The sequence below is a fragment of the Osmerus mordax genome, chromosome 2, assembly GCF_038355195.1.
Source record: "Osmerus mordax isolate fOsmMor3 chromosome 2, fOsmMor3.pri, whole genome shotgun sequence".
Lineage (NCBI taxonomy): Eukaryota > Metazoa > Chordata > Actinopteri > Osmeriformes > Osmeridae > Osmerus > Osmerus mordax.
Window position 1 is genome coordinate 22,501,795 of NC_090051.1, and position 17,500 is coordinate 22,519,294.

Here is a 17,500-nt window from a genome sequence, read left to right on the forward strand (position 1 = left end):
CATGCAGGGGTCCATCAGGCAGCTCTGTGAGCCGTACTGAAGACCACCCCTAGATGGTGTTGTGTTATAGCTCGATATTGCATGTTGAAATATTGCAACACTCTGTCCTTAATAGCTTTTTTGCATGAGGATATTGATATCGATTTGAAGAGTGGGGTGGGGGAGCTGGATACCTTTATGTCACTTTGGTTAGCACTTTACTTGAAGGGTGAGGATGTCGGTTTTTCACCACGCTGTTCTAGCGGTATAGTTACGAAGAGGTGACTAGGCAAAGGCACTTAGATGTACTTGTGTGTGTTGTAACATGGCTTGGTAAGTTGCGAGAAGCGAAAAGTGCATCTCCATGGCGGTATTATGAAAAGTGTCATGGCCGCATGCTTCAAGTGAAGTGTTACTGTTACTTTCACACATGTCCACCTGTCTCAGAGATAGGCTGGAGGTCAAGGGGTTATTGAGAACCTGGATACACAGAGAATCAATAGTGCTGTGTTGATCATGTGAAAGCGAGAGCACCTGTTTGTGTATCATGTGTGTGGCCCTGTATGTCTCTCTCTTTGTATGTAATTGTACATGTATGTCCTGTTCTGTGTACAAATATATATATTTTGCACCGAATGTACCAAAGGTTTGGGGCTTGCATAGACAACCATTTCTCTCTATTTCAGTCAAACAACATATCCTCAACCTCTGTCACATCCATGGATCTTTCACCTCAAGTTTAGAGGGCCAGCTTTGTGGCATGGGCACCGACTCTTTGCGTCAGGGTTAAAATGATTCGGCTTTTCGGCCAATTTGACATTTTCCATTCTGAGGCTTTTACTCAAATTGCTACCAAGACTTGTCCAGTAATACGGAGATCCACTGACCCCTTCGTGAGGCCACAGCTCCTTACTTCTACTCCCACTTCACTAGTTGCAGGGCGTGGGCATACCAGTATCAGAATCTCCACTCTATGCAAAGCTCCTGTATGTATGTTTCCATTTCACCCCAATGATTGTATTAAAAAGACAACAACAAACAGAAAGTTTTAATTGATGAGATATGACTGTATACTTTTTTTTTTTTTTTTTACACATATCAAACACTGTCCTGTTACATTTTGGTTTCCGGTAGATCGCGGTTTTGAAGCCATTTGAAGCCATTTGAATGTTCCGATTATCTCGTTTGTGATTTCAGATCTCCAGAGATGGGAAGTGTACTACTCACGCATTCGCCGTGAGACTCACCCATTTCAACCATTTCTCAAACTCTCACGCAAATATTTTTCAAATATTTTAGAAAAAAAAGTTTTGGAAAAAAAGTCTAGAAAGTTTGAAACAATGTTTTAGAAAAAAGGGTTCAAAAAGTTGAAAAAATATTTTTGAAAAAAAGTTGGAAAGAAAAAATTGCCATGATGAGTACTTGATGATGACTACTATTATACTCTACTAAAAGTTTTGAAAGGTTGGAACAATATTTTTGGAAAAAACTTTCGAAAGGTTGATAAAAAAAACTCGAAAGCCGTGTGTACTTTCTGCAGATCTCTAAATCAAAGGACTTTGGCACTAGAATGATAAGCGTACTGAGATCGACAAACACTATTTGCTGGAAAACCACTGCACATGCGCACTGACTGTTGGCGTTGTATGCTGTCAGTTCAAACTCTGCTGCTCTGGTCGGCGGAGCTGCTGTTGGCTAGCTAAAGAACTTGTGAAGGTTTGGTCATGTTGGTTCACTCCCAGCACATATGAGATTTGGATGTTACAGCTGCTTTATTCTAGATTCTAACTCTAGACAGGATTCTTTTCGACTACCTCATCTACAATTTCCATGATTTCGTCTAACGCGCTAGCTAATTAGCTCGTGCTAATTTAGCTAGCTAGCTACGTGTGTAGTTGTTAGCTAGACCGACGTCACCGGATGCTTAACTTCCGCAAATGGTAAAAGTATCAAACTGAAATTAATCCGGTAAATTTAAATCGTACTAGAATAATGTCTCGGAGGCGGCTTGACAGTCGCAGTGGATCCACAGGACTGCTGTGGGAAACTCAAACCCCGATCAGTACGGAGCCTTTGGAGGGTGTCTACGAAATAACCGGCGAGTTGGGAAGGTGAGTCAACTAAACTAAACAGTTCTTATCTGGCCGGAGCTGTCTTTAGTACGGTTCCATGTGGCCTACCATTGTACAGTACAACTACGTTAGGCAGATATCAAACTTCTATACGTGTTATTGTATTTTTAAACATACTCAGACATACTCACAACTTTTTCCAAAGTCAAGGGAACGATGTAGACGTTGTATTGTTGTAGCCTATGTGTATGTTGTTGAAACATTGTCAGTAGGAATCATCGTTAACAAGGAGTCAGTGCTGTTATTAAGAATAGTTTGGTTCCATGTTTGTTGAGTGGTCACATATTTGCTTATTGCAGACAGCAACCTCTGGTTTGCTTGTGCTGTGCTGAAGGAAGGTATTTGCAAACAGCTCAGCTACTGAGAAAAAGGAAATAGCACCGTGTTAGCTGTGTTTAGAGTATGCATATTGGTCATTGTGATTAGTCAAAATCACTTGATATTGGCTAAGTTTACGATTGCTAAAACAGGATGTTGCAAAGTGTTTTAAGGATGCGATGGTGACAAGCTAAATTTAGGAAGTGGACTGTTCACACGTTTTCAGTCAATATTTTCAGTAAACGGTGAATAAAGGGTCAGCTGCCAAGTGTGACGTGGGCTGCCAGTGGACCGCTCACACACAAGCCAATGTGCATAGACATGTATTCTGCTGGAGATTGTGTAAACATGTTAAACAAGGGTGTGTTTGCTCACCAGCTGATGCATTTAATTATCAAGTAATTTACTTGCACTAAACCTACCATCAACTGTTAACTCTTTAAATATAGTCAATTTGGAGGCTGGTTTGAATAGGCTATTCAACTCTTAGTTTGACATTTTCAGTGCATCTGTCCTTTCCTACCACCAAATATCACCTGAAAGCATCTGACTAGCATCAGCTGGGTTTAGGAGACCAGACTTCCTTATTCTATGCTGTGTCGGATCAGAGAATTCAGGTGGAACAGTGGCTGTGGAGCAAGTCAGCCTTTCCGTCGGCTGACAGCCCGTCCCGTGTGTCCTGTCATAGGGGGAAGTTTGCGGTGGTGAAGCGCTGCGTGGAGAAGGCTACGGGGAAGGTGTTCGCGGCCAAGTTCCTGCGGAAGCGACGGAGGGGACGTGACTGCCGGGCGGAGGTGGTGCACGAGATGGCCGTGCTGGAGGCGGCCCGCCACAACCCCCGCGTGGTCAACCTCCACGCTGCCTACGAGATGGACCACGACATCGTGCTGCTGCTGGAGTAGTGAGTCATCTGGGGTGGTGGGGGGGGGGGGGTACAGATCATGGGGAGAGCATAGGGGGTGGGGATCGCTCACGTCTGCTACATGAATACATCATCAGCCTGTTTGTTGAGACCAGTTAAACGTCAAAAAAGCACCCAGTCTAGCAGTCATAACTGTCCATCCAGCCTCTGGTCCTTGGTTGACTTCATAGCCCATACCTGCAGCTCTGCCGGTAATCAGCTCCTTATCTGAAGGGAATCCTTATCGAATTGCCTGTTACTATATAACTATATTATGATAAACCTGCTAAAGCCTCACCTATTCCAATTTCATAGTTGAAAGCAACACCCACGACAGTCATTTCTCTGTGGAGTTGAATTATGTAATGCGGTTGTCTGACCTGTTTCAGAGTTGAATCTTAAGTATGGCAAACAGCTTGTATTGTTGACCTGAATAATTCAGTTTCTCTGGTAATTTATTGCGTTGATCTTAACAGAACTGAAACCAAACAAACAATGCTGATCTCAGAGTAATCCTGGAACACACATGCGGTTGTCAAAGTTACACTGTTGTTTTGCAACCCCACCCCTAGCACACTTGTGTATTCAGAGAGCCAGTGCTCTAAAGAAATATTTACACCCTCCCTGTCTTTGTCTATTGAGTTTTCAGTATGGCATAATCCCACCCTGGAAGCTTAAGAGTCTTGGCTTTGAAAGAGCTGCTATTGATCTAGATATTCTACGCTATATGGTGTCATGAGGAACTGATTCATATCATCTCACTGCGCTGAGAAGATATGAAAATATGTTATGAATGCCCTGAGGTATGAGGTGAGGGAGAATACTAATATTGTTGCAATCCTGACGTGTGGGATGTGTGTGTTCCCAGTGCGGCGGGGGGAGAGATATTTGACCACTGTGTGTCTGATGAGCTTCTGCCAGAGGGGCAGATCACCCGACTCATCAGACAGACCCTGGAGGGAGTCCACCACCTGCACCAGAGGAGCCTAGTGCACCTGGACCTCAAGGTCTGCTAACACACACACACAAGACACATACACACAAGACACACACACACAAGACACATACACACAAGACACATACACACAAGACACATACACACAAGACACATACACACAAGACACATACACACAAGACACATACACACAAGACACATACACACAAGACACATACACACAAGACACATACACACAAGACACATACACACAAGACACATACACACAAGACACATACACACAAGACACATACACACAAGACACATACACACAAGACACATACACACAAGACACATACACACAAGACACATACACACAAGACACATACACACAAGACACATACACACAAGACACATACACACAAGACACATACACACAGGTACATGCACACACAAAAGATTGCTTAATTGTTCAACTTTGTGTTCATTGATTGACCACATTTAACTCACTGTTGGAAGCACAAACGGCACTCACGTTAAATTATTGTACGGCAGAGCCGCAGCATAAATAGGCACCGTATCACCCCCCGGGCTAAGCTCTCTGCTAACTGTGGCAGCAACGCTAGCCCTTACTTAGCTCAGGGCTACAGTTAAACAATGCCAAAAAACCTGTTTACCTCACAATTGTGCATGAGACCCTGTCTGACCTAGTTTCATCCCAGAGACCGTGACAGAGTTAGTAACAGGACAGACACTGAATGCCAAAGCGGAATGGGGGATTTTAGTTTGTAAGGTAACAACAGTTGGCTAATGTTAGCTAATTGAATTTACAACTAAGTGACCAGCGATTTCCCCAATATGTAGTTTTCCCTGCCATACTATTGTCTCTGAATGTGTAACCAGATTTTACACGTAGCCCAGTCTCTAGTTGACTGAGAATAAAAGCGCATCGACTGTTTGGCGTGGCCGCTAGTTTAAAACCTTTCAGAAAGGCTCTGGTGTAGTTACGGTCGCTCCTTTACAGCTAGCTATCCACTTAACAGCCAGAGAGTTGAAAACGTCCGTTAATGATGAGATAATATTTAAAGTTAGCCTAGATGATGCAAAAATATTGTTTAAGCTAGCAGTCAAGAGCTGAAGAGTCGTTTCCCAGCAACCGGCCAGTGCTTTACTGCCAGTGAAAAACGTTATATGGACAGGGAAGTGCACCGTAGGTAAACTTTTTTTAGAAAATATTGTTTCAACCTTTTAAAACTTTTATTAGAATAGGCAGGTAGAGTCCTCATGAAGTACTCATCATAGATGGCTCCTTTTTTTTTCGAAAACATTTTTTCAACCATTTAAAACGACTGACTGATATCTGAAGGTCGTACGTTCTCTGCTCTCCCTCGTTCACCCTCTCCTCCCCTGGTGTCTGTCTCCCAGCCCCAGAACATCCTGCTGACCAGCCTGTCTCCTCTGGGGGATATCAAGATTGTGGACTTCGGCCTGGCTCGCAGGCTGGGCATGGTAGGAGAACTCAGAGAGATCCTGGGCACGCCTGAATACGTGGGTAAGACATGGCAACAAGCACTTCCTGTTTCTTATACAGTGCAGTGTTTTAATAAGACTTGTTACAGGAAGTTGAGAACTTCCTGAGGCAGGTGATGTTGTGATAACTGGTCTCTTCCTCTCTCGGATCTGTCGCCATAGCACCAGAGATCCTGAATTATGAACCCATCACCACAGCAACGGATCTATGGTGAGTCCTCCGTTGTATCAGATAATAGCATCATTTTCACACATGCTTGATATTTTACAACCTATTAATGCTCTATAAAAGGGAATAGAATAGAATAGCATAGTATAGAATAGGTTTAACAGAATAAATAGGGGGGTTTAGGTAAGGTTTTTTCAGAGTACATGAAGTCCTCTGTTACGCTGCTTGTTAAAAGGGCCGTACAAATACGATGTGAATGTGAGATGAGTGTGTGTTTCCAGGAGTGTGGGGGTGATCGCCTTCATGCTGGTGACGGGCGAGTCTCCGTTTGTGGGGGACGACAAGCAGGAGACGTATCTGAACGTGTCCCAGGTCAACGTGGACTACAGCAAGGACAGCTTCTCCAGGGTGTCAGAGCTGGCTGTGGACTTCATACGGCAGCTGCTGGTCAAGACCCCTGAGTGAGTCTGGAAACACACTCTCACACACACACTCTCACACACACACACTCTCTCACACACACACACTCTCACACACACACACACTCTCACACACACACACACTCTCACACACACACACACTCTCACACACACACACTCTCACACACACTCTCACACACACTCTCACACACACACTCTCACACACACACTCTCACACACACACTCTCACACACACACTCTCACACACACTCTCACACACACACTCTCACACACACACTCTCACACACACACTCTCACACACACACTCTCACACACACACTCTCACTCACACACTCTCACTCACACACACACAAACACTCTCTCACACACACACACTCTCACACACACACACTCTCACACACACACACTCTCACACACACACTCTCACACTCCCACACCCACACACACTCCCACACACACACACACTCCCAGCTCAGATCTCACTGGTAGGGCATTGGTCGCAGGTTCAGCTAAACATGTACAGTGTGACAGTGGTGGTGTTGCTGACGGGTGTCCCCCCCCAGGGACCGTCCCAGTGCGGCAGACTGCATGGCCCACCCCTGGCTGTGGCAGCAGCAGTACATGAGCCCTGAGCCTCCCGTCACGCCCAGAGCGTTCCGCGAGCGCAGCTCCGGGGTCAAGTGGGCAGCCCCGCCCGAGAACCGCGAGGACAAGGAGAACTTCCTGGACTCGCCGTTCGCACACGCCAAGAAGTTCCGCTTCGACGAGGACACGTCCGCCGCCGGCAGGGAAGGGGACTTCTGAGAGAGAGGGGGGGGGGAGGGGGGGAGAGGGGGAGAGGGAGAGGGGACGTGGCAGGGTGCCTCGTTCTACCCTTCACACTTTTAATGGTTTTACGTCCACAGAAACCAGTGGCCACAGCTACCCACCCAACAGCACTTCAGGCCTGTTCTCAACCCTGCCCTCAATTGTGCAGAAGGAGAGACAGGTAGAGAGAGAGAGGTAAAGAGAGAGAGGTAAAGAGAGAGAGGTAAAGAGAGAGAGGTAAAGAGAGAGAGGTAAAGAGAGAGGTAAAAAGAGAGCGGTAGAGAGAGAGAGGTAAAGAGAGAGAGGTAGAGAGAGAGAGGTAGAGAGAGAGAGGTAGAGAGAGAGAGGTAGAGAGAGAGAAGTTCCCGGCCAAACCAAAGATAACCAGCTAAAACTGAGATCTAACATTGATCCAACACTGCTTAAGTGTTTCTGGTATTTATGTTTTCAACTAATGCTGTGTGTTTAAGATAAGTGTGTATTTTTAGTGTCTTTCTATTTCCAGTGCATTGTTTTCTCTGCTTTGTGGGATTTTCTTTTGTCCCTCTAAAAATGACAGATATTTATATAACTCAAGGGAAATCTATGCAATACCACTCTTCCACTGAAAGGCATTTTAAAGTAAACTTTAAAAAAACTAAGAAACAAATTTTACCCTTCACCTATTGGTTAGTGAAATGTCACAGTAGGTGTTCCTTAGTCCCAGAATAGTGTTAAGGGCTTAACTTGCAATAAGATCAACAGAATTTTAGGAGAAATAGAAAAAAAAATGTAGCTGAGTAATTTTAAGGATGTGAAAGTATGCCCTCATAGTATTTAATGAATGTTTGTATTGCCAGTGTTGGGCTTCCTACTAAAGCACATTTCAGGCTTTAGGCCAGGCCAACACAAAGCCAATTACATTCCGTCCACGGTGTTTCCTTCCACAGATCTCACACCACAATTTGAAAGTGAAATTACATCATGAATATTTCTGATGGCTTTACACAAGCGAACTGCCTAGATATACCGGTATACATTACATTCCTTGTTTACCAAACACTCCTCTGGTTTAGGGTTCCGTAGCTGTAAACCAGGGATCATAAGAGCTGTTCAAATGACTCACCTTGCCATGTGCACACACACCCAAACCACTCTTACGCAAAAGTACATGTTTGGTCCTACCCCGAAATGTTGGGAGGGCCGTGACTTCAGCAACTAAGCATTTATCCTCCATGTCTTTCACTGATCTTCTAGTGAGATCTTTGGGGCTTTTAGATGACGTCTGCTTTTCTATCAAGTCTCTGGGGAAGTACGCATGATTATCTTTTTCTGTCATTCACCAAAGCCATCTCATTTGCGTTCTGTCAAATGGCATTAAGAGCTACAGTATCGCTCCAAGTGGCCAGTGGCCGTTGAGATATGTGGAAGTCTTGAGGTATATGTTGGGAATATAGTGTATCTGTGATTCAGCTGTGCAACCTTTCCCTTCACTGTTTTCAACTCAGGGCAAATTGTCTCACTCTAGTCTCTATGTGCCTCTTTCTATTTACTTTTTACATATTTTGTATTCTAATATGATTCTCAATATATTTATATAATGGAATGATTTTTGTTTGTTTATATTGATGTAAACAATGTTTGTATGTTTGTGTATAACAGGTTTAAGTAACGGGTAGGTTATGATCACCTCAACAGAGTTAAGCCCTGTTCACAACTAAATCTTATTTAAGTGTTGGTGTTGAGATGCAAGGAAATGTCTGGTGAGGAATAATCACAAAATGGTTTTGGAAAGTGTTTAAGGATGAGTTTAGGAGTGAAGAGATGTTTTGGACGTTGATATGAAGATGTTTGAAGTTGGTATTGAGTTTGAACAGGTTTTATTATGGAGGTGAAACGTGTTAGTGAGGAAAATGAAACATGGAAGTGTTATGGAGATGGATCTGAACAGAACCAACATAAGGTTCGGTTAGTTGTTTTGAGAGAAATACTGTTGGTCTTAGTGACGAACAAGCACAAAAGTTTAAATAGAGGTGCTCTTAGTTCATGCTGAACACCCTTTTTTGAGTAAGAGAGAATGAAATCCCACTCCTAAAGAAAGAAAAGCCTTGGAAGACATTTAGAACCAAACTGGAGGGCTCTGATGCCAGCATGGAGCCCAACATCCTTTTGTTCGGAGGTGCCAAAACCAAAGACCACATTGTTCCTGTTAGTTGTGGTCGTCTTCAAGGTTCCCCAGAGATGTCACCGCCTGGCACAAACAACGGCCTTTGTCTCAGAGCCGGGTGTCCCTGGTCACGACCAGAATCTCCACCATGCCGTCACTCTGAGGGCATCAGGAGCCGCGCTGCGTCACCCCAGAAGGATGCTTCACCCCTCTGTTGAAAGACGCACTGTGCTCCAGTCCGTGCCGCACGTGAGCGTTGCTGACGCGAGTGCTGGGACCCTACTTGAACAACGCTTCATTATGCTGTAGGTGTTGGAGCTGCAGGGTGGACGGCCAGCCAGACCCACTGGCTTCTTCCGATGCCAGTCGTGGAAAGGGCCTCTAGGGGGTTTGTTTTTTTGTGAGGTGCTGGGATGTTCCTGTAGTGAGGCTGGGATGTTCCTGTAGTGAGGCTGGGATGTTCCTGTAGTGAGGCTGAAGGCCAATGCTTGAGTTGAACTCATACCAGGCAGAAGCACAAGCAGATAACTGTTAGAAAGAGATGTTTATTTCATGTTTGTTTTTTTAGACCCTTTTAATGTATATATGGTTTGATTTGCATTTGAAATGATTTCATGATTCATAAAAAAATAAATCCTTGTATTCTGATCAACTACAAGCTAATATTTAGGAGTCCTTTACAGACAACTGGAACGCTCATTAAAGATTATAGAACAAGTTTTTTAGTTGTGTGGTTATTGCGTTTCAGACTTTTTATGTATTCAATTTTGGGTCTAATTTCTATAACGATAATCTTTGCAGTTCTTCCCAGGCACAGAACAGCGCCCCCTGTCCTGAGGACGACCTCCATAACTCACCTTGCTTGGGTAAGCTAGATTTCCACTGCAAATCATTCTCAGTATGCTGTTGATGGCAACACAGTAATGAGCTGCAGTGTTTACAACTCATCAGTCATGTTAGCCATTTATTGTCAAATTCTTGAAACTTTTATAATTGCTTCAAGTCGACTGTTGACTAAACACAACAGCAAACGCACATAAACAGTCGATCACGAACAAGCAAATGCTTTTAATGTTTTGCTACCGCAGACGAACAACTGTTGAAACAGCAGAAGTTTTTTTTATCATAACTTACACAACATGGAGTGGATATGAAGTCAGAAGTAGCTACATTCATTGGAGCGCTTATCCTCACTCGCATTGTAGTGCAAAAGCCGCCCTGTCGCCCTGGCTGAACAGGAATGCACACATCTCCAGCCTGCATGTATGCCAACTGCTAACCAAAGCCAATACGGATGTCATTACATGAACATCAATTTACATTCAAAAACAAAAGCAGGAGGATCTGAGTTTTGTACTTGTAACAAAAGCATGAAGCATCCCTTCTAAGAAAAGAATCATGTATTATGGGATGTCCCCCTCATGAGAAAATGGAGCATGTGACCTCAGAACAGGAAGAGTGAAGTACAACACCACAGTTCCTGGGACCGACCCTCCAGCCCTCTGGGACAACAGCTATGTATTTACCATGCACATTCCCACCATGTAGACTGTTGACAAAGCAGGATCTGGGTCAAACTACATACGAGCTTTGTGAACGCCTGCAAGCATTTTATAGTGCAAGTCTACAGGCCCTTTTGCAACATTACAGCCATAAATCCCAATGCATCCAATTCTTTTCCTTCTGAATGTACACATTGTAACCTACTGTTTAAGATCGAAGGATGAAAAGCATTCTGCACCTTTACATACTGTAGGCCTCAAGCATGCTCCCCCAGATCCTGCCCCAGGACACTATCTAGGTCTGATATGATCTGAGGCATGGTCACTATCTAGGTCTGATATGATCTGAGGCATGGTCACTATCTAGGTCTGATATGATCTGAGGCATGGGCACTATCTAGGTCTGATATGATCTGAGGCATGGTCACTATCTAGGTCTGATATGATCTGAGGCATGGTCACTATCTAGGTCTGATATGATCTGAGGCATGGGCACTATCTAGGTCTGATATGATCTGAGGCATGGTCACTATCTAGGTCTGATATGATCTGAGGCATGGTCTTGATCTCACCCCAAATAATACACACTGAGGTAAAACAATTGAATATCATAACAATGTGCAAGTAACATTCAGCACTGCCATTAGTAAGGACAGAGTGCACAAGGTGCATATCTAAAAGACGTAGGAAGCTCTTGTCTAAAAGACAAACTCCACATGAAATGTCAATAAACCTTCCCCAAGCTCCTGCCTATAAAGTTGGTGTGTGAGTCAGATAAACTAAAATCCCAGTCATGGGAGGCAGCAGAAGCACAAGCTTTCGATATGCATTTTTTTTTTGATTTGTTAAGATCTAACGAGGATTTAAGATTAAAGCTGAGTTTTCCATTACTTGGAGTTTCCTGGCGGCCCGTCTCAGAGGAAGTGTCTCTAGACCTAAGTGCTACAAGAAAGCAAGTCCTATGATGGCATTTCTCCACATCCTGCATCTTTGAGCCCTTAGCGAAAAATGAGGTAAGATAATATCTTATGGATACGAGCGATAGAGTTGCACTGTTCTGCGCCGAGATCGATTTCCTCTTTATCCTTCGATAGGTGAAATCGGAGAGGCAGGCGCGACAGGTTCAACGATCGATGAGCTGAAGCCCTGACGAGTGCTGCCTTGGCATCCAGAATCCCCCCCTCGCTGACCACACCCACGACACCCCCTCCAGCCAACCAGCAGCGTCCGTTCAGAACTCCTGGATGACCCGGAAGTGGTTCTCGATGGAGGGGGGCTCGTCCTCAAAGTGCAGCTTCTGCTCAACCCGAGCTCCCAGTTCCTCCAGGGTCCTGATGAACCTGAGGTGCTCGCGGCCCACCCAGGCCCTCATGGGGTCCCTCACCTCGTAGGGCGTCACGTGGGCGTGGACGGCCACACCGCTGGCCGCCAGCTCCCTCAGCGCCCTCTGCTCTGTCACCCAGGTCTCGCTGCCCCCGGGGTGCCCCCCGTCCAGCCAGTACATGTCGGAGATGCGCTCCACGAACGCAGCCAGCCCCGCCCGGGCCCGGGCCCCCGCCAGCTCGTACAGCAGCTGGTTGAGAACTACGCAGCCTTTGCTGAAGCCCACCAGCGCCAGGTGGAAACCCTGGGGCACGGGGCCCCCTAGAGGGGGGAGCGGGTTAGGCAGGCCAGCCTGCTCCATGCCGTGGCCCAGCAGTGCCCTGAAATTACACCACGGACAACGCCATGTAAGTAAAGTACAAGCAAGATACAAGCACATACCTGAATCATATAAAGGATGAACGGTGATCTATTTCTACTTAATATGTTTATTGTTATGGATGAAACCTACCAAAGCAAATTCCTTATATGTGTAATCTTGGTTTACTTGGCTATTCTGATTCTGATAAAGCGTTCAGTGTACATCTAGTCTCCTGGACACACCTGAGGTGCTGAAACGCTCCGTAGTCTGAGGAGTGCTCGGGCGCTCCGAACAGGTTGCTCTCCACAAAGTTGGGGTAGCTGCTGAACTTGTGCAGGTACATGCGCGAGGCTCGGACCACCCAGACGTAGCGGTTGGGGAAGCGGCGCCCCAGGGTGAGGGCCACCCGCTCCAGACTCCAGCTCTGCCACGGAGCAGCTTCCTCCTGGAGGAGCATCTCCTGATGGAAGTTCTGGACCGAGGGAGAGAGAGAATGAGGGAGAGAGAGAACGAGGGAGAGAGAGAGGGGGGGAGAGAGAGAACGAGGGAGAGAGAGAACGAGGGAGAGAGAGAACGAGGGAGAGAGAACGAGGGAGAGAGAGGGGGGGAGAGAGAGAACGAGGGAGAGAGAGAACGAGGGAGAGAGAGGGGGGGGGGGGGGCAGAGGCGGAAAGGGTAGAGATTAGTGATGTGTCGTTCGTATTAGTATGACTCCGGAGTAACGACTAGTCTCAGAGCGAGTTCATTTTCATTTTTCTTTTCCCTCCCCCCCCCCCCCCTCCCCCCCGTTGGAATGAACAAATGACTCTAAAAAGGATTTGCTCATTTTACTGAATGAGATTCAAAGAACACTGTCAGTAAAATTATCCGAACTTCCCATCATTAGTAGAGATATCTTACTAAAGATGTTATATTTTCTGATTGGGGCTGTTGAGAGATGGGGATAGGGTCTAACCAAGCTTCTGCATAGTGTGTTACTAAGTATGGTCTGTACCTGTGCCAGCCAACAGGCAGCTTAGCCAAACACTGACAATGGACAAAATCTGACTAAAAATAGGCCTTTGGGAGGATGGCCTACTTAATTAGTTTCACCAGCGTCAGTGCCCTCTTATCGCCACTTAATGCAGTCAGGTGACGAGGGGCGCCCAAAAGGAGCTGGGGATGAAGACAAGGACTCCATTCATTTACAACGTAAATGTCACGCTGAGACGATCTCAAGCATACTAACAGGCCCTGGGAAATACTAAGACACCATGGGAATATTAACGCTTCCTTGCAAAGTAGACTGTTGGGATGTAAATAGAAAGATGTGATCTATTTTGGAAAACTTGTGGGGGACTTTATAGTAACAACACACTTGAGGCCATGTCAATGGCCACATTTTCCGGCTTGATAAACACCGTGTTTTGAATTAGGCTCGGTGGGATGTTTGCCACCAGGATTACATAATCTTGTTTTAGCGAGCTTCAGTCCAAAGTAACATGCTTGTGACTGTCGTTTGAAGAAAGTTTCAAAACACTGGCAATTGAATTTACAGTACGGGTGTAATAACTCACCTGTATATCCCCATGGAAAAACACAACATGTGAATTTCCATCCTCGGAGGCCTCTGCGTCGGCGCTACACGCCGCCAGTCCCTCTAGAGGCCTGAGGAGGAGAAGGTCGTTGACTCTGTCCGGTTTGTGCCCGGGCACATCTGCCAGGCGCCGGAGTTGGGGCGGGCTCCCTGGATGAGCATCCAGGGATCCGTTTAGCAACATCCCCGCTGGCTCTGAAGATGAGGATCCAGCCACGGAGCTCATTGTATTGGCCATAGTTAACAGAGAAAGGCCCGCTGCGACTCTACGCACAGCTATCATGGGTATTAAACGCGGATTAGCTCGTCTAGACGCTGAATTACATTTCCGCGACACACCATCGTCGCGGAGGATATTAAAATGAAATAAAACTGACCGATCTCTCGTCCCCTATCGTTCTCCTCGTTACTCTGCGTTTCAGTATAAATCTAGCATTAGCTAATTTGCACACGCTTGCTGTCAGCTCCCCTGTAAATGTGCGCTGTGTTTTGACTGTGACAGTTTAATCCACCAGGTGGCGCTCTTCATCCAGGAACAGTTCAGTCAGCTGACAGCAGCACTGCGCATGTCCTGTTACATATCCAGGTCTACAGTAGCAGATCTAAACAAGATCATCTGTTCTTCAGAGCGTCACTACAGTAGTTATTGAAGAACATCTTACTGAAATTGGTGAAACACACATTGCACTGCGTTGTCCTGCTCTGATTTTACTTGCAGGTTTTGTGCAACATGAACAAGTGAATACGGGACACGAGGGCTCACTTGTCAAGTTGTTTCATTTATTGTTCGATTACTGTCTACAAGGCAAGTATTGTATATTCATGGCACACACTTTCTAACAAGAAATGTGATGTAAAATCCTCGTCAAAATATATGTGTCATTGACATTAATCGAGAAGTTAACTTATCTTACTGCCAGTGTGTGTTTACATCAGCCCTTAACCGAGTTTGAACTTTGGACTTAACTAATTGTACGTTTGCATAATGGATAATTCAGCCTGAAAAATGTCAGATAAAATATAAGTACACCAGAGTCATTAGAACAGATTGTAATTTTGATAACAGCTGATGACATTTGACGGATATCCAGAATGTATGTAGCACTTGTGGTCGAGCAAGCATGACGGTGTATGCATTAGTGGCTGTATGCATTGAAACAGTTTGTGTAACAATCACTTATCCTATATTCGGCATGGGAACAGCAACAGCATGGCAGCATCCAAACCCTGATGAAATGATGCAAAACAATTCACGTGTGCGTCATACAATAGCACAATTTTTGTTGTAATCTACTTTGTGTCTAAAGTATACACCCAGCCAACCCTTACTGCTCGGTGGGAAAGCTCTTCCTGCCACAGGGCTGGCTGGCCAGCTGTCCAGACTTCAGTGTAAAAACACGTAATTTAAACCAAATATGGTCACTCCTGAGTGAAAACCCCACTGATCCTCCTTCTCCAGCCCATGTCCGGTTTCTTGCTTGTCTGTCGCAGGGCGATGGCTCCCAGTGCCTTGGGGAAACATCTGGTCGCCTGTCTTCTCAACGTGTCCGAGGCGCGCAGAAAAGACCTGGTCGAAACCGTCGCCCGGGCGGCCATCTTTGATTGCCAGGGTGAGGTGATGACATTACCATGACAGCAGCTTTAATAACGGAGGTTCATGCCACTAACTTGATGTTGGTCACTTGATGTGTTCTACAAACCCAGTTTGGCAGTTAAGTTTTGATATACTTTTTAGAAATCACCTAATGCTAAACCAGAACATGTTATCAGTCTTTTTTTTGTTTTCTCAGTTATGTTTATTAAGATGAGTGTGTTTAAGTGTGTTTGTGTCCTGTGATTGTGTCATGTTAGGTGTGAGAAGAGAGGGAACCACCGTCTTAAACATCTTCAACGATCACGACTACAACAGATCGGTCATCACCATCGTGGCCACCATCGACACCATCAGTGAGTTATTTTTTAATTACGACTTTTATTTCAATCAGACTTTACTTACGACAGTACCTTTGTTTGGACCCTTACCTGTGAAATGCTGCATGCGGTCGTTTATCATCCTGAGATGGATATTCACTCGTGAGTGACTCTTATTTAGTTTAAATTAAGTGGTTTTACACTGACTACTGCAGGTAATAAACAAAACAACCTGCGTTCCATACATTTCCCATGTCCAGTGATGCTATTGTGTCAACTTGTAGGTTTGAAACGTGACTTGTTGTGACGTGTGTCTGTGCCTTAGGAGAGTCGGTCCTGTCAGCGTGCGAGCGGGCGTGCGGGCTGATTGACGTGAGCGCCCACGCGGGCTCACACCCCTGCATGGGGGCAGTGGACCTGGTGCCCCTGTACCCCCTGGGAGAGGAGGTGGGGGTGGAGCGCTGTGCCAAGGAGGCAAGAGGTGTGTGTGTGTGTGTGAGTGTGTGTGTGTGCACGCGTACTAATGCCGTGTTTTCTGTCTGCATGTGTTTGTATTAAACTGGAGGATCAAGTGAAGATTAACTCACATGTTTTGTACATGTGCACAAAATCATCTGAACATCTGGCAGAAGTTTGTGAATGTATGAGAATGTTCCAATCTGCCTAATTAATGCCAGTATGGAACACGTGCTGTTGAAGGTGTATTCCTGCTCTCCCCTGCCAGGGATTCACTCTGGCCTTGTACTAACCAGCAAACACACTGTATACATGGGGTTTTGGTGTGTGGGATTAAAATAGGAAATATATCAGAGGTAGAGCAATTTGACAGCAGATCAAAAAGTCGCAGGTTCAAATCCCCCCCCTGTGTGTGTGAAGATACACTCTTAACCCTCCTTCTCTGGTCGTCTGACCAGCGGTGGCTGAGAGTCTGACGAGGCGCGTCACAGGGACCAGTGTGTTCCTGTTCGGCTGGGCCGACGCGCCCCAGAACCGGGGCCTGGCCCAGAGGCGCAGGGAGATGGGCTGGTTCAGGAGGAGCGCTGACATGGCTGCTGTAAGACCGGACCTGGGACCCAGCCCTCAGACACGCTACGGAATCACAGGTCAGCACGCTGGCTAGATGCTGCAGCACTCAGCCCAGAGTACAGGTCCTCGAGGAAAAAGTTTGAAGACTTATTGTTGGTTTTCTGGTTTATGTGGCTACCCTGGTTTGGTTTGACTATTCATGTTGTGGGAGCCACCCTCTGTAAACGTTAACCCTTGTGTTATCTTCGGGTCATTCTGACCCATCAGTCATTGTGACCCACCGTCGTATTGCGACAAATTTACCTCATACAAAAACAAAGTGAAGCATTTTCTTTTAACTGTCGGGCTGTCTCAGACCCCCCACATTGGAATGGTTAAAAGAAAATTCATTTGATTTGTTTTTGTATTGGGTAAAATTGGGTAAACACAACAATGGTTCGTTATG

The 17,500-nt window shown here is 45.7% G+C and overlaps 3 protein-coding genes across 5 annotated transcripts in view; 2 read left to right on the forward strand and 1 right to left on the reverse strand.

Annotated features, from left to right (window-relative positions):
• The first annotated feature begins 1,655 nt into the window (after positions 1–1,655).
• On the forward strand, positions 1,656–10,073 carry stk17b (serine/threonine kinase 17b (apoptosis-inducing)). Of its 3 annotated transcripts, none has more exons than XM_067252323.1 (8): positions 1,656–2,090; positions 3,118–3,330; positions 4,199–4,337; positions 5,690–5,816; positions 5,957–6,005; positions 6,245–6,424; positions 6,967–7,461; positions 7,508–10,073. In XM_067252323.1, the coding sequence occupies exons 1-7, from the start codon at positions 1,972–1,974 to the stop codon at positions 7,205–7,207; spliced, it is 1,068 nt and encodes a 355-aa protein (XP_067108424.1). In that variant the 5' UTR covers positions 1,656–1,971; the 3' UTR covers positions 7,208–7,461; positions 7,508–10,073. The 3 variants fall into 3 exon arrangements, with proteins under 3 accessions (XP_067108424.1, XP_067108425.1, XP_067108426.1); XM_067252324.1 differs by having other exon boundaries at positions 7,526–10,073; XM_067252325.1 differs by having other exon boundaries at positions 6,967–7,419; positions 7,526–10,073.
• A 1,050-nt stretch (positions 10,074–11,123) lies between these two features.
• c2h2orf69 (chromosome 2 C2orf69 homolog) lies at positions 11,124–14,614 on the reverse strand. Its single transcript, XM_067252326.1, has 3 exons — positions 14,099–14,614; positions 12,785–13,014; positions 11,124–12,561 (listed from the first exon to the last, which is right to left on the reverse strand). Exons 1-3 carry the CDS (start codon positions 14,399–14,401, stop codon positions 12,090–12,092), a joined length of 1,005 nt encoding a protein of 334 aa, XP_067108427.1. The 5' UTR covers positions 14,402–14,614; the 3' UTR covers positions 11,124–12,089.
• Positions 14,615–14,718: 104 nt separating this feature from the next.
• ftcdnl1 (formiminotransferase cyclodeaminase N-terminal like 1) overlaps positions 14,719–17,500 on the forward strand; it is a 3,772-nt gene continuing 990 nt past the window's right edge. Inside the window, exons 1-5 of the mRNA XM_067252327.1 lie at positions 14,719–14,923; positions 15,610–15,728; positions 15,970–16,065; positions 16,355–16,510; positions 16,944–17,132. Of these exons, the coding sequence (XP_067108428.1) occupies positions 15,614–15,728; positions 15,970–16,065; positions 16,355–16,510; positions 16,944–17,132 (556 nt within the window). The 5' untranslated portion in view covers positions 14,719–14,923; positions 15,610–15,613. The remainder of the gene's footprint in view (positions 14,924–15,609; positions 15,729–15,969; positions 16,066–16,354; positions 16,511–16,943; positions 17,133–17,500) is intronic.